Source organism: Microcaecilia unicolor, chromosome 9 (genome assembly GCF_901765095.1).
Source record: "Microcaecilia unicolor chromosome 9, aMicUni1.1, whole genome shotgun sequence".
In the NCBI taxonomy this organism is placed as follows: Eukaryota; Metazoa; Chordata; class Amphibia; order Gymnophiona; family Siphonopidae; genus Microcaecilia; species Microcaecilia unicolor.
The window spans coordinates 82,218,684-82,234,178 of NC_044039.1; the positions used below are offsets into that span (position 1 = coordinate 82,218,684).

At 44.0% G+C, this 15,495-nt stretch overlaps 1 protein-coding gene across 1 annotated transcript in view; it reads left to right on the forward strand.

The window, feature by feature from the left end:
• SCUBE1 (signal peptide, CUB domain and EGF like domain containing 1) overlaps positions 1-15,495 on the forward strand; it is a 1,083,891-nt gene that overhangs the window by 1,004,609 nt on the left and 63,787 nt on the right. The window contains 1 exon segment of the mRNA XM_030214211.1: positions 7,403-7,564. Within this exon segment, the coding sequence (XP_030070071.1) occupies positions 7,403-7,564 (162 nt within the window).

The following is a 15,495-nucleotide window of genomic DNA, read 5'->3' on the forward strand; positions in this document are numbered from 1 at the left end:
TCTGCGCTTATTGTCTCATTATGCAATTAAATTGTGTGAGCAAATTGGGCACATACTCAAATTTGCGCGCATAATTTTTAGTGCCATATATAGAATTAGGGGGCATATGGGAAGGGTGAAAGAAAATAGATTGGAGGATAATAGTGCTGGGCAGAGTGAGTGGAGGAAGAGTAGAGGGATGCTTGGTGAGAAGCAGGGATGTTATGCTGGAGTCATCACTACTATTAAAGGAATGCATACTGTGCCAAAACTGCCACCACTAAACCATTTTTTCATAGGGTACTGGATAATGTAGAAGCAGCCCTGGCTTAGCTCCCTAGACTAGCCTCTCACTCTAGCCACAGGATCTGTATCAGGTGGGCTGCGTGAGTGCATCGATATAAGTGCACACTTCTATGTCCATGGTTGCTGGATCTGCTGCTTTTAACATATTTACACATGATCTAGAAGCTGGAATAACTAGGAGGTAATAAAATTTGCTGATGACACAAAACTATTCAAAGTTGTTAAATTTATTTATTTGTAACATTTGTATCCCGCAATTTCCCACATATTAGCAGGCTCAATGTGGCTTACAAAATACCGTAATGGTGAACGCCAAGTACGGTAAGTATTAAACAAATACAATTAGAAAAAGGGTCAGGTAAAGTAGGGGTTGGGTACAATAAGAGATAAGGAAATAAGAAATAAAATGTCCATTGCAATGTATGTATAGATGCATTGTAGAGTTGAGGCATTTAAGTAGAATCAATAGGGTAGGCCTTGCAAAACAGATAGGTCTTTAAAGTTCGCTTGAAGTTTTGATGGTCGTTCATCGTTTTCACACTCTTTGGTAATGCATTCCACATTTGCGTGCTTAAGTAAGAAAAATTGGATGTGTAGGTTGATTTGTATCTGAGTCTAGTGCAGCTTGGATAGTGAAGGTTCAAATAAGTACGTGATGAACTGATTCTGTTTCTGGCTGGAAGATCTATTAAATCAATCTTATATCCTGGGGCATCACCGTAGATTATCTTGTAGACCAGAGAGCAAATTTTGAAAGTAATACGGTCCTTGATAGGGGAGCCATTGTAGTTTCAATCGAAGAGGTTTAGCGCTATCAAATCTTTTTTGTTGAATATCAGTCTGGCAGCTGTGTTTTGGGCTGTCTGGAGTTTTTCATAAGCTGTACTTTACAACCCGCATATATTCCATTGCAATAATCTGTGTGGCTCAATACCATTGATTGTGTCAAGTTTATTTATTTATTTGTAGCATTTGTATCCCACATTTTCCCACCGATTTGCAGGCTCAATGTGGCTTACATTTGCCGTAATGGCGGTTGCCATTTCTGGGTAGCAGAGTTACAAAGGCATTGCATTAAGGTGCATACATACATGGTAAACAAGAATACATTATGGTATAGCATATAAGTTCCTGAGTGATAGATAGGATTGTGTTATGACCCGGTAGTAGTGAGCCCCTGTGCCCCGACTGAGCACAGCAGAGATTGAGTGACACCGCACTCGGTCAGGCAGCCAGACAACCCCTAGCTTCACCTGGGAAGCGACCACCGTTCACCGGGAGTTGAGCCCCCAGCTGCAGGCGGCCACCAGGGACTTCAGGAACCGGCGGGGTTGCACAGCCGCTGACCAGGATAGCAGGAAACAGACACAGTCCAGAACCAGTACTCCAACAGGCAAAGAATAGTCAATTCAGTCCAAAGTCAAGGCAGGCAGCAAACAAGCGAAATCCGAGAAAACTAGCCAAGGTCTGGTACACAGAAAAACAGGAACAGAAGGAAGTCGGTGAACAGCACTCCGACAGCAACTCCTCAGAACAAATGAGGCCGAAGCAATGAAGGCCTGGAGGCAGTGCTTTAAATAGTGGAGCAATCTGAGCAAACCAAACTCAGGTGAAGCCAACATGGCTGCCCCATAGGAGAATCCTCCCAAGACCAAATATGGAGTTCCTTCCTGATCTCGTTTATACAAGATGGCCGTCCCCTCCTGAGCTAGCCAAGATGGCCGCTGCCCGTGCTCCAAGCCGGATGACGGCTGCCAGACTTGGGAAACTGAAACAGACCCATCCTGGAGAAACATCAAAAAGCCGGCTAGCTCTGCCGGACCGCACCTCGCCGGTGAATCAGACGCGCAGGCCTGGAATCAGGTGAGGAACGTAACAGATTGTAACATACATTAGGTCATCGACTATAGATAGACCTTATTTGACATAAGGATTAAAGTGATAGTGCTTGATCATTATTAACGGAGTGGTTACTTATTCAAGTGGTAAAAAGTTCGATTATCAAGTGATAAAAGTTACGGAATATATCCCTCAGAAAGTAAGGTCTTATACGTTTAAGTTTCCACATAGAATGAAACATCTTCTTTATACTGGCATTAACTTGGCTCTCTAGTGTAAGATGGCTATCAATAATAACTCCTAAGATTTTAAGGCTATCAGAAATAGGGAGAGAATAAGCAGGAGTGTTTAGGGTTGTAGGCTTGTAATTATTGTATGGGGATGAGAGGATAAGACAATGTGTTTTTTCGGTGTTTAATTTCAGTTGAAATGAGTTAGCCATGAATCCATGATGTTCAAGCAACGAGCGATGTCATTGGAGATATCAGAGAGATCATGTCTGAAGGGGATATAAATTGTGACATCATCAGCATAAATGAACGATTGGAAGCTCTGACTGGATAAAAAGTTGGCCAATGGGGACATCATTATATTGAAGAGAATTGGTGATAGTGGGGAACCTTGGGGTACTCCACAATGTGCATTCCACGGTGATGAAATATTTGCATTTGATTTAACTTGGTATGTTCTTGTGGGTAAGAAACCCTTGATCCACATAAATATTTTACCTCCAATCCCGAGGTGATCAAGTAAACATGAGTATACTGTGGTTTATCATATCGAATGCTTGACATGTCGAATTGGAGGAGGAAAACACTTTTACCTATTGCAATTTCATGTTTGAATTTTGCTAGAAGAGTGACTAGTACAGTTTCCGTACTGTGTAAGGGGCGGAATCCTGACTGTGATTCGTGCAGTAATGAGAATTTGTCTGTGTAATCCATTAGTTGTTTGCACACCATACTTTCCATCAATTTAACTTATAGTGGAATGGATGCAACAGGACGATAATTAGTTAGGTCGTTCGTTTTTTTCTTTATGTCTTTAGGTACTGGGGTGAGTAAGATACTGCCATGATCCTCGGGGAAGAGGCCTTGTTGGAGCATGTAATTTAGGTAAGATGTAAGGTCTTCAATGAAGCACTTGGGTGCAGATTTAAGTAGGTAGCTGGGACAGGCACCCAATTTACAATGTTTTTTGGAGAATTTCCAAATGGCTTTGGTGACAACTTCAACAGTGGTCTGTGCAAATGTAGACCAGTAGTGGTCAGCTGGATATTCTTCATTGGTTGAATTCATACCATTGATGAAGCTATCAAAATCAGTGTTGCGTTTAGGAAGTGTATTACGTAAATTTACTATTTTTTCCATGAAGTAGTTGGCCATTTCATCTGCAGGAGAGATGCCTGAATTATTTGCTGTGATTTGAGAGGTATCTAGTAACGTACTTACTAGATGGAAATATTCTTCTAATCTTTGTAATCTGGTCCTATTTTAGATTTGTAATAGGCTCTATTTAAAATAATTGTTAGTAGTTCAGCTTTATCCTTATCATCTGCCACATATTTCTCTCTCTCAGCTTTGAGCCACACAATGCTATTATGGCACTCCTCTTGTCCGCTTAACATATCTGAAAAAGGTCTTGTCCCCCAATTTTACCGTATTAGCTATCTTTTCCTCCATTTGCCGCTTCGCTTTCCTGATAGCTTTTCCCAGCTTCTATTCACTTATTTAGGTATTCTCTCCTGTCTTCATCTTTCTGAGTCGTCTTATAACATGCAAAGCTCGCCTCCTTTCCTTACCTTTTCAGCTAATACATTCGAGTACCAGAGAGGCCTTCTTTTCCTCTTACTTTTATGTAATTTATGTAAGAGGATTGTGAAAAATTGCAAGAGGATCTTATAAGACTGGGAGATTGGGCATCCAAATGGCAGGTGGTATTTAATGTAACCAAGTGCAAAGTGATGCATGTAGGAAAGAGGAATCCCAACTATAACTACATGATTCAAGGCTCCACGTTAAGAATCACTGCCCAGAAAAAGGATCTAGGTGTCATCGTTGATGAAATGTTGAAACCCTTTGCTTAGTGTACAGTGGTGACTAGTAAAGCAAATTGAATGTTAAGAATTATTATGACGAGAATGGTAAACAAAAATGAAAATATTATAATGCCTTTGTATCGATCTATGTGTGACCACACCTCAATACTGTGTGCAATTCTGGTCATTGCATCTCAAAAAAATATAGTGAATTAGAAAAGGTACAGAGCAGATGACAAAAATGACAAATGTGATGGGATGACTTCCCTATGAGGAAAGGGTAAAGAGGCTATGGCTTTTGCAGCTTGGAGAGAGAAATGGCTGAGGGGAGAATGATAGAAGGGCCTATGAAATACTGAGTGGAATCGAACAGGTAGACGTGAATTGCTTGTTTACTGTTTCAAAAATACAAGGACATTCAATGAAGCTACTAAGTAGTACATTTAAAACAAAGTGGAGAAAATATTCTTCACAGTCACGTGTAAGTAAACTCTGGAACCATTGTCAGAGAATGTGGCAAAAGCAGTTAGCTTATCAGGGTTTTAAAAAAGGTTTGGATAATGTCCTAAAAGAAAAGTCCATATGATGACTTGGGAAAATCCACTGCTTATTCTAGGACAAGCAGCATAAAATCTTTTTACTTTTGGATCTTGCCAGGTACTTGTGACCTTGATTGGCCACTGTAGAAAACAGGATACTGGGCTTGATGGACCTATCAGTCTGTCCCAGTATGGCAACGTTTATGTTCTTATGTCTCAATCCTCCATAGTTATGTTTAGCTCCTGGACATTGATTAATCCCTACTTTGCGCCAGTCGGTTTTGGTAGGCAAACCAATATTCTGTCCTGCATCACCTCTCTCTCTCTCTCTCTCTCTCTCTCTCTCTCTCTCTCTCTCTTCCCCAGTGCTCCCTTTCTCTTAGATCAGGCAAGTCAGACAACATGCAAGACCTGGGTTGTACCTTCTTTCTCTTTTAGGGTCTCAGCACTTACCTGCTCCAGTACCCCCCCAGAGTGCTCTGTGCCTTAGGTACAGCTGTGGACATAGGCACCTGGTTTAAGAGGCTTGGGGAGGCTAAGCCTCTCCAGCTCCAACTGTGACCTTCCCCAGTTCCCCTCCTGTAGCCTGTGATACAGAGCCCATTCTCTTCCCAGGTTGGCATCAGTGGAAGTGGTAACAGCAAGGTGAAGACTGCAAGACCAGTTTCCTGCTCGTGCTGCCGTCAGCTCCGCCAGTCATGCCCCCTCGATGTAAACTTCCTGTGTCAAAGGGCTTGTGAACAGCAGAGCTAGCAGCAGCAGATGCAGGAAGCTGGTTCCACATGGCTTCACATTGTTTTTGCCATTGTCTGCTCTGAATAGGGAAGACTGTAACAGGAGAAGGCGAGATAGAAAGCAGGTGATGCTGAATTGTGAGGGCGCAGAGAAAGAGAGGAAAATAGACAGAGACACACAGAAAGAGAATGGAGTAATGCTGGATGGGGGAGGAGAGAGAGAGAAAGAGGTAATGCTAGATGGGTTGAAGAGACACAGAGAGAACAACAGGATAATGCTGTTTGGGAAGAAGAGATAGAGAGAGAATGGGGTAATGCTGGATGAGGAGGAGGGAGAGAGAAAGAGACAGAGACATGCTGGGTAATGCTGAATGCGCTAGAAGAGACAGAGAACGGGGTAATGTTGAATGTGGGAGAAGAGAGATGGGTTAATGCTAGATCAGGAGAAGGGAAAGATGGGGTAATGCTGGATGGGGGAGAAGAGACAGAGTCTACAGGGTAATGCTGGATGGGAGAGAAGAAAGATGGGTAATGGTAGATGGAGAGAAGAGAGAGAGAGAGAGAGAGAGAAACATGGGGTAATGCTGGAGAAGAGAGAGAGAAACAGGGAAATGCTGGGTGAGGGAGGAGAGAGAGAGATGGGGTAATGCTGGATGGGAGAGAAGAGACAGAGAGAGAATGGGGAAATGTTGGACGAGGGAGAAAAGAGAGAGAGAGAGGGATGTGATGCTGGAGGGGGAAAAGAGAGAGATATGGGTCATTGCTGATTGGCAGTGGGAAAAAGAGACAAGAGTGGAGATATTGGCAAGAGGAGAGTAAATGAAAGACTGGGAACTAAGAGGAAGGGGAATGGGAGGGCCTGGGAGAGGGAAAGACATGGAAAGCTGTAGGTACATGCAGCGAAAAAAGGAAAATTGAAGACTGGATAGTAAGAATGAATGAAATCTGAATGGTCAGAAAGACAGACAAATAGAATGCTGAAAGAGAAAGATCAGTGTCAGAGATGGATATAGTGGAGGAAGGGAAGAAGACAGGAGGAGATGAATAACAAATGAACAGGAAACCCCAGAAAAACATCTGAGAGAAGATGTGAAAGCAGTAACCAGATACTGGAACCTACATGATTAGAAAAAAAATGAAATGGCCAGACAACAAAGGTAGTAGTGAAAAGAATTTTATTTTTAATTTAGGATGAAGTTAGGGTTACCATACATCCGGTTTTACCCAGACATGTCCTGTTTTTGAGGATACAGCCAGGCAACTGGGTGGGTTTTGCCAGTCTGCCCATTTGTCCGGATTTGCATACAAAAGGGCAGGCAGGCAGACGGGCAGGCGTGCCTCAGAGTGTCTTATCCTCCCCTCCCCTACCTTATTGTGGTGCCCTAGTGGTGTATTGACCTCTTCAGGGCAGGAAAGAGCCCCCTCTTTCCTTCCCGGCACATCTGCAGACTGTCTTGTTCCCAGTGCCACTTCAAAACGTCTGCCAAGCAGCAGCCTCATGAGACGTTGGGTGGGGAAGAGGACTGACTGGGAGGAAGAGAGTGTAGGTGGCATAGATGGTTCAGATTGAACTAGAAAGGAAAGAGAGTGTAGTGTAGATGGGCTTTTTAGGAAACAACAATGAAGTGGGGATTTAACTGGTGGGGATGAGCTGATGTCAAAGATGGAAAGACTGGTGGTTCTTTCAGTGCTTCCCTGGCTCTTCTTTTGGCCATGTGGGTCCTGAGAGCGTGTATGCATCATCTGCTCTGCTCTTCATTCAACTACAACTTATGTCAGATGTGCCCATAACTCACCATGCTTTTTTTTTATGGTGAGGGTACTTTGAGTTGAGCACCCCTAATATTTTGAAAAGTTGTCTTCTATATAAAACAATTAGCATCTTTGAATTTTCAGCTTGAATACTTCCCTTTGATTTCTGTTCATGTTCTAATGTTTTATTTTTTCTTATGAAACTGTCTTTGCAGTTCATTGCTCTCCTGGCCATTATTACAACTCCACAACGCACAGATGTATTAGATGTCCTATTGGAGCATACCAACCAGAATTTGGACAGAATTATTGCATAACCTGCCCAGGGAATACCAGTACAGATTTTGATGGCTCCACAAATGTAACCCACTGCAAAAGTATGTTATACAGTTTTTCTTTACAGATTGTTTAAAAATGTGTAAAAAAAAATATTGCTGTAGATTATTTTGTCCTTTTACTAAGCTCTCTGGTTCTTTATTTTGCTTTTCTGCATATATTCAAACATTTTAAAGCTGTATTTTCTATGTAAATATTTTGAATAATTATTTTTAAAAATTAGTACTGATCATAATTATTTATCCTCATAAAATTATTTATGATCATAATTAAACATGCTTCTCCAAATAAATGTAAGCATTTTTGCTCTAAAAGAGAATTGGAATTGCCCTCATTCAGACATGGTAAAGGCCCTGGAAAATTGAATCCTCCCACCTTGGAAACCTGTGGATCTGGCAGTGTTTAAATGTCACTGTCAAGCTAGAGATGTGTCCTATTCACTACATTCACCCCCAGATTCTATATAGCGTGACTTAAGTTGCGTGTGCAAATCCAGTCATATTCTGCATTTGCATGTGCAACTTTAATTAGTTAACAAGCCAGTCAGTGCAGATAATTGCCAATTAACAAGCAATTATTGACACATCGCATTAATTAGAATTTACATTCACAGCTGTCTAAGCATATTCTATAATGTAATGCTTGTAAATTCTAAGTTACATTGTTGAAAATGGGGCGTGGACATTGAATGGGTGGGTCATGGGCATTTCTAAAATCCATGCACATTTTATTATTATTATTATTTATTGCATTTGTACTGCACATTTTCCCACCTTTTTGCAGGCTCAATGTGGCTTACAGAGTAGGGTTATGATAAAGTCAATACATGAATTAAATACAGTTGATCATAGGCTGAGGTAAAAGAGGATTTAGATGGACGGGAGTTGGGTAGGTTGTGTGAGAAGTGTTTTAGGTGTGTTTGAGTGGTTTAGGGGATGATTTGTGTCATTGAGGGTGACTTTTGTAAGCTTTGTTAAAGAGGTGTGTTTTCAAAGCTTTGCGGAAGCTGGTTAGATTGTTCATGGACCAGGTATAGAGTATACCTGGTCCACACCTAATTTAGGCATATGCATTTACACCAAGTTTTACTTGGTGTAACTGCCCATGATTAAATTTAGTCGGTCGGACAGGTGCACAGCGTATTTTATAAACTTCGCAGAAATTTAGGTATATTTTGTTTCAGCGACGATTTTTTAGATGTGATATATAGAATGTAGTCCTCACTTGTAGGTTCTGTGGATGATCTTGATGAGGCCTGGATTAGTCGTATAGATGACATTTGGAAGACACTGCACCTCTTAAACAGGTTAATTTGTGAAGGGCTGAGTGTGTATGCAGAAAATCTGTTCTGGAGGACTAGCCTCAGTGGTGTGCTGGAGCCGGCTCGCACCGGCTCACCAGAGCCGTTTGTTATTTTTTAATGAATTTTGGGAGCCGGTTATTAAACTTTAACAACTGGCTCCCATAATTTAGGCTGGGGTGGCTCAAGTCCCTTCCTGGCAGCGTCAGCTCCAGCTGCCCTGTGGCTGGACGTCTCACTCAGAGTCCGACCCTAGCAGCAAAACAAAAAACACTTTGAAACCCTGCGCGGGGTCATAGCCCTGCGTGTGCTGCGCAGCCTGCTGCCGGCTCCCTTCCTCCTCCCTCTCCAAAACAGGAAGTTACATCCTGAGGGGAGGGAGGAGGAAGGAAGCTGGCAGCAGCGCATGCAGGGCTACAGCCCCGCGAATGGTTTCATACTGTTTTTTGTTTTGCCCTGCCACAAGCATGAGGATCGCAGCTCAATGTTCTTGCTTCAGGCCACCGAAGTACTGGCCCGGGAGAAGAAAGATGTCACGCTTCACACGAAACACTGGATAGTGAGCCCTTGGGCTACTGCCGAGGGCGGCAGCGGCAGGAGGGACACCCACCGGAACAGAAGCCACAGCAGGGAGCAGGAAGACAGTCCACGAACCCAGCAGAACCGGGGCCAGGCAAACAAAGCCAAGGTCCAGCTCCAGGCACGGGTTCCAAGTCAGGCAGCAAACAAAGTCCAGGTCCAGGCAAAGGTTCAAAGGCAGAAACTGAAAGTAGCAGGGAAAGCACAGCAACAAACAACCGCAGAAGACACACCTCTGAGGACCTCCGTTGCAAGGCAAACTAGAAACACTTCCAGGTGGTTAATAAAGGCCAACAGCCAGGGAGTTCACCAGGTACGGAAACAGCTGAGTTCCAAAAAGTCTCGAGACCAACTGGCAGGTTAGAAAATCCGGTCCGGACCAGCATGACTTCTGGAACCGGGAAAACCATCAACAGACAGTCCATTGCGACCACCAGGGGGCGAGATGAATGAGAGCATGATACCGGGGCAGAGTCATAATAGTACCTCCCTCTCAAGGCCCCCCCCCCCCCCGGACCCCTCGGGTGATCTAGGTCTCCATGGATATCTCTGATGGAATCTGTTGTTGAGTTTGAGCGAGTGATCCATAATCCCTGTACTAGGCATGGGTCGTGATACGGTCGATTGTAAACCAGACTGGAGCTTGTACACCGAGTTGGCCCGAGTGCCCAGCACCGAAGCAGGGCTACCCGCCATGATTCGCTGGGGACTCCTCTGTGAGCCCTGAGACTTCCGAACATCATGGCGGTCCTGAGCCTTAAGACCTGAATCCTATCCTCGAGGAGAGGTATAGGATAACCCGCCCCGAGGGGTCTTCTTAGCGCTCCTGATGGCGAAACTCTGGGGTTTGGACGCCTTGCCAACTCCAGCTTGGAACTGGCTGATCGGAGGCGCCATGCAGACACAGTGCAGACCCATTCCAGCAACATCCGAGTTCTGGGACTGTGAGTCACTAATATCAGTCCAGGCATCTGATTCTTGGTCTTGCCGTTCGCTGTCCATCTCACCATGATCCGACATGAGGCAATCCTTCCTGCAGGACTTACCCCAGTCCAAGATCCCACCCTTCTCCCAGTCTAGGATCGGATTGTGGCTCTGTAACCACGGTAGACCCAACACAATGGGTTGCACGGCTGACTGGAGGACGTAAAAGGAAATGTCTTCTCTGTGATCCCCAATACATAAGCTCACCGGACCCGTCTGGGTGTTTACATAACCTTGAATGCGTCCATAAACTGAAAAAAGCGGCATGGTCTTAGGTAGTTCCTGTGTAGGAATGTTCAGTTGATGAACCAGGGCCTCGGCTATAAAGTTTCCACCGGCCCCAGAGTCCAGGAAAACTTCAGTTGGTTCCCTCTTGTGACCCAGATTGAGCATAGCTGGCACCAAGAATTGAGTACGTAGAATGCCAGGAGATAGGCTTACTATAGTGACTGCTGTCAAACCCTGATCCAGGGGTGCCGGTTTAAGAGGGCACCTGGCCACATAATGTCCAGTATCACCACAATACAGACAAAGGTTGAGACTCCGACGTCTCTGTTTCTCCTGCATGGTGAGGGAAGTGTGTCCTAATTGCATGGGTTCCGCGGGTGGTAGTGGAGAAGCCTCCTGGCCTTTAGACACCGGGGGCACAGCCTGAAGACTAGGTGTTTTGGTTCCCACCCTTTCTGTGGAGCGCCGTTCTCGGTTACACACCTGGAACCGAATATCAATTGTAGTGCAAAGTCTAATCAAGTCATCCAATCCAATAGGAAGATCACGATAGCTAGCTTATCCATAATTTGGGGCGCCAAACCCTGCCAAAAGGTCGCGACCAGGCTCTCATTATTCCAAGTTAACTCAGAAGCCAGGGTGCGGAACTGAATGGCATGGTCGCCCAAAGTCTGCATTCCCTGCTTTAATCTCAAAAGTGCTGACGTTGCGGAGGTAACTTTTCCGGGCTCCTCAAACACTCGTCTAAATTGATCCAGGAAATTGCGGAGGTCATGGGTCACTGGGTCATTCTTCTCCCACAAAGGGGATGCCCAGGCCTGTCCAGACAATAGCGACATAATATAGGCTATCTGAGTTCTTTCAGTAGGAAAGTCCCGAGCTTGAAGCTCAAAAATTATAGCACACTGATTGAGAAAACCCCTACAGTCTTTAGAATTCCCATCATATCTTGGGGGTGACCAGACGGATACCTGGCCTTACCAGAGCTGCCGCCGGTCCTGAGTCTGAATCTGGAGGAGCCACCCCGGAAGATGTCCTAGGTTCTGGGGGGTTAAGGTGAACATATTGGCTTAACAACTGTACCTGTGCATTCACTTCGTTATAGAGCTTATAAAGGTGTGCTATCACACCGGCGGGTGATTCTTCCGAGCTCATGGCCTTGCAATCTGTCACGCTTCACACGAAACACTGGATAGTGAGCCTTTGGGCTACTGCCGAGGGCGGCAGCGGCAGGAGGAACACCCACCGGAACAGAAGCCACAGCAGGGAGCAGGAAGACAGTCCACGAACTTAGCAGAACCGGGGCCAGGCAAACAAAGTCAAGGTCCAGCTCCAGGCACTGGTTCCAAGTCAGGCGGCAAACAAAGTCAAAGTCCAGGTCCAGGCAAAGTTTCAAAGGCAGGCAGCAAACAAAGTCAAAGTCCAGGTCCAGGCAAAGGTTCAAAGGCAGAAACTGAAAGTAGCAGGGAAAGCACAGCAACAAACAACCGCAGAAGACACACCTCTGAGGACCTCCATTGCAAGGCAAACTAGAAACACTTCCAGGTGGTTAATAAAGGCCAACAGCCAGGGAGTTCACCAGGTACGGAAACAGCTGAGTTCCAAAAAGTCTCGAGACCGGACCGGCATGACTTCTGGAACCGGGAAAACCATAAACAGACAGTCCATTGCGACCACCAGGTCTGACCACCAGGGGGCGAGATGAATGAGAGCATGATACCGGAGCAGAGTCATAACAAAAGGAAGCCGGCAACAGTGATGTATCGAACTATTTCATTGCATCGTACCTTATCTATCAATCTATTATTTCTACTGCAGTCTATCTAATGTATCTTTTTATTAAGTCTTTATTTGTGTTTCTTTTCAAACAGTGTACAATCATCATCTCGCTAGTTTGCATTGTTTGGGTTACATGATTGGTTTAATGTCGTCATTATATACCAGTACAACTCTTGTTGGCGAGAGAGAGTATCTTTAAATTCAAGATAAGAACTGTGCTAAAACTCTAGAGGAAATGACTGCAAAAGTAGAAAGCTTCTATTGCACTTTTTCCTGGATGTATATTTCTGTCAAGGAGATGGTATCTGTGTCAAATGTCTTCATGGTATGTCCCTGAATATATCTGTGCACAGTACCCCTTTTACACATTAAGGGGGGTAGTTTTTAAGTTGTGGTAAAAGTTGGGCTGCAGGAGTCAGTAACCTGTGGCAGTTCTGCTGTACATGAATAACATCGCTTGTGATCAACCTCACAAGCAGCATTAATCATACTGTCTAGGAACTTGGGCCGCTAACCCAATACTCCAGGGCCACATCTTAAAGGGGCTAGGCATTATTTTGCTGCTCTAGCTCTCCCCATATCACTTTCCCTACCTCGAAAAGCCCAGCTGATCATAAGCCTCCTCGCATCAATTCCTCCTTCCTCCGAAGCTCCACTCATATCATCGGGAACAATCCCCAGTCATTCCCACCCTGCTGGTGCCAGGCTCAAAGGTGCTAGGGACCCCTTGCAGTGGTCTCATGAGGATGCCATGATAAAGTTTCCAATGCTGGTTCCCGAGGAAGACAGCGAAACAAGGTCTTGTGGAACTGGAGGTGGTTTGGAGCTCAGACATTGAAGGTGTATTTTGATTACAATGCTCAAGATTCAATTATCGAGTATCATAGAGACAAGAGCACAGGCGTTGGAATGGAAGGACTAGGAGGCACACCAGGCTCAACCCATTCCCACCCAACCTCCCACTGCTGCGGCCACCACTGCTGCTTTTTCAGCAGTGGCAGCAAAAACAGAAAAAAAAGATTGCAGGGCTGCAGCTCAAAGAGGTTAGATTGAGAACAGAAGACATATTAAGTCAAGATTCCTCAGAGGTTTGTCTCTTTCCCCTACCCCGCTCAGCCATCATCCCAAACAAAGCAAACAGTCCTTTGAGCTGCTGCATCCATGTTGTTGTTCTTTAATGTTGGTAGCGTGTTTATTTAATCTCACTTATATATTCAAACATGCCAGCTTTTCATAGGTAGAGTAGTAAATTGTTATAAATCGTAATTAGTGTGTCATTTAGAGGAGGGGCTGGTTTTAGAGCCACTCTAGCACGTATTGTATTCATGCAGATATTTTTTTTTCTCCTGGAAAGAGCCACTAAAACAGATACCATATTATGAGAATCAGGTGCTCAACATCCAGAATTTCTATCTATTTATTTACTTATTTCAAGTTATTTATGACATTTATATTCCCACATTAAACATGAATTAGGTTGCAATCTGGGAGCATTTAAAATCTTTTTTTTCCTGTGCCTAGATCAAAAGAGAAAGATAGTCAGCATCCCTGCCAGCAAAGGTATGCCTTGCATGCTCGCATGGGGGCCGGAGGGGAGAGTGAGCAGTGTGTTGCCCTCTAATCCACCTCGGCCTCCCCCCCCCCCCCCCCCCCCCCCACACACACATTGTAGGGCTGGCTATGCCCAGAGAGAGAGCCTGTTGTAAAAAATTTTCTAGCATACCACTGAGTAGCCTAGTGGTTAGTGAGTGGACTTTGATCCTGGGGAACTGAGTTCAATTCCCACTGCAGCTCCTTGTGACTCTGGGCAAGTCACTTAACCCTCCATTGCCCCTGGTACAAAATAAGTACCTGAATATATGTAAACTGCTTTGAATGTAGTTGCAAAAAAACCTCAGAAAGGTGGTATATCAAGTCCCATTTCCCTTTCCCTTAACTTTGCTTATTTAGTATAATTGTGATTACTGTATATCAGCAGGAGGTTGAGAAAGCAAAGAGGAGATTTTTCAAATAAGAATAGATGCTGTTTATCTTACCCTTGAGATCTTTTTGAGGTAGTGCATATATCAAGTGTGGAATAAACATAACCATAATTTGATCAAGACTCTCCAGTAAACATCAATGCCTGAGCTTCAGGTTTTGGCAGATATTTTTTGGAGAAAAGGGAAAAATATTGTTAAATGGGTAGATATAGTTGTCCCAGCTATGACTGATACAGCTGGTCCTCTGACTAGTTCTTGTCAGGATGCATTTGGTCCAGTTCCCTCACAGGATATTGAACATTTAGTTAGAAAGATGAATTCTACCATGTGAGTACTTGATAATTTCTCTTTAGTTTAAGGAAGATGATGGTGCAGGTGGTTTCTTTTTTGGCTCATTTTGCATCCTACTCTTTGATGGAGGATTTAATGCTGTCATCTTTGTAGTGTGGTAGTGTTCAGCCTGTTCTTAAAAATGTATAATTTGATATTTCTGATCCAAATAGGTATAGACCTATTTCCAGCCCCCCCCCCCCCCCCCCTTTTCTGGCTAAATTGATTGAACAAGCTTTATTATTGCAGCTTCAAACATTTTTGTACAAGAACAAGATACTTGATATGAATCAATATGGTTTTCATATTGTGCATGGGACTTAATCTTTATTAGCAATTATTTTTGATTATCTTTTATCATAAATTCATGGTGATGATATTTTTAGATATCACCTCTGTGTTTGATACAGTAGAGTAGAGCATTAGATTTTATTGTCTAGATAGGTGGAGATTGGTGTAGGTCCTCTTATTCCCCTGTATTTTAAGATATTTTTGGAAAATTGTATTCAATAAATGCAGGTGAAAGCTAAAGTATCCCAATTGGAATTGGTCCCTTGTAGGCTACCACAAGGGTTAGCATTATCTGCAGTAGTTCTTGATATGTACGTCTGACCACTGTGTGAAATGCTCAAGGCTTGTGGGGTGGTCTATGGCTGGCAGTAAGGTCTCAGACCCAAAATGGACAAGGGGCAATTTTGATTTTGCAGCACGTCCGTTTTCAGCAAAAAAAAAAAAGAGGCCTTTTTTACAGGCATGCTACACACCCATGCTACAACCCACACCTACACTA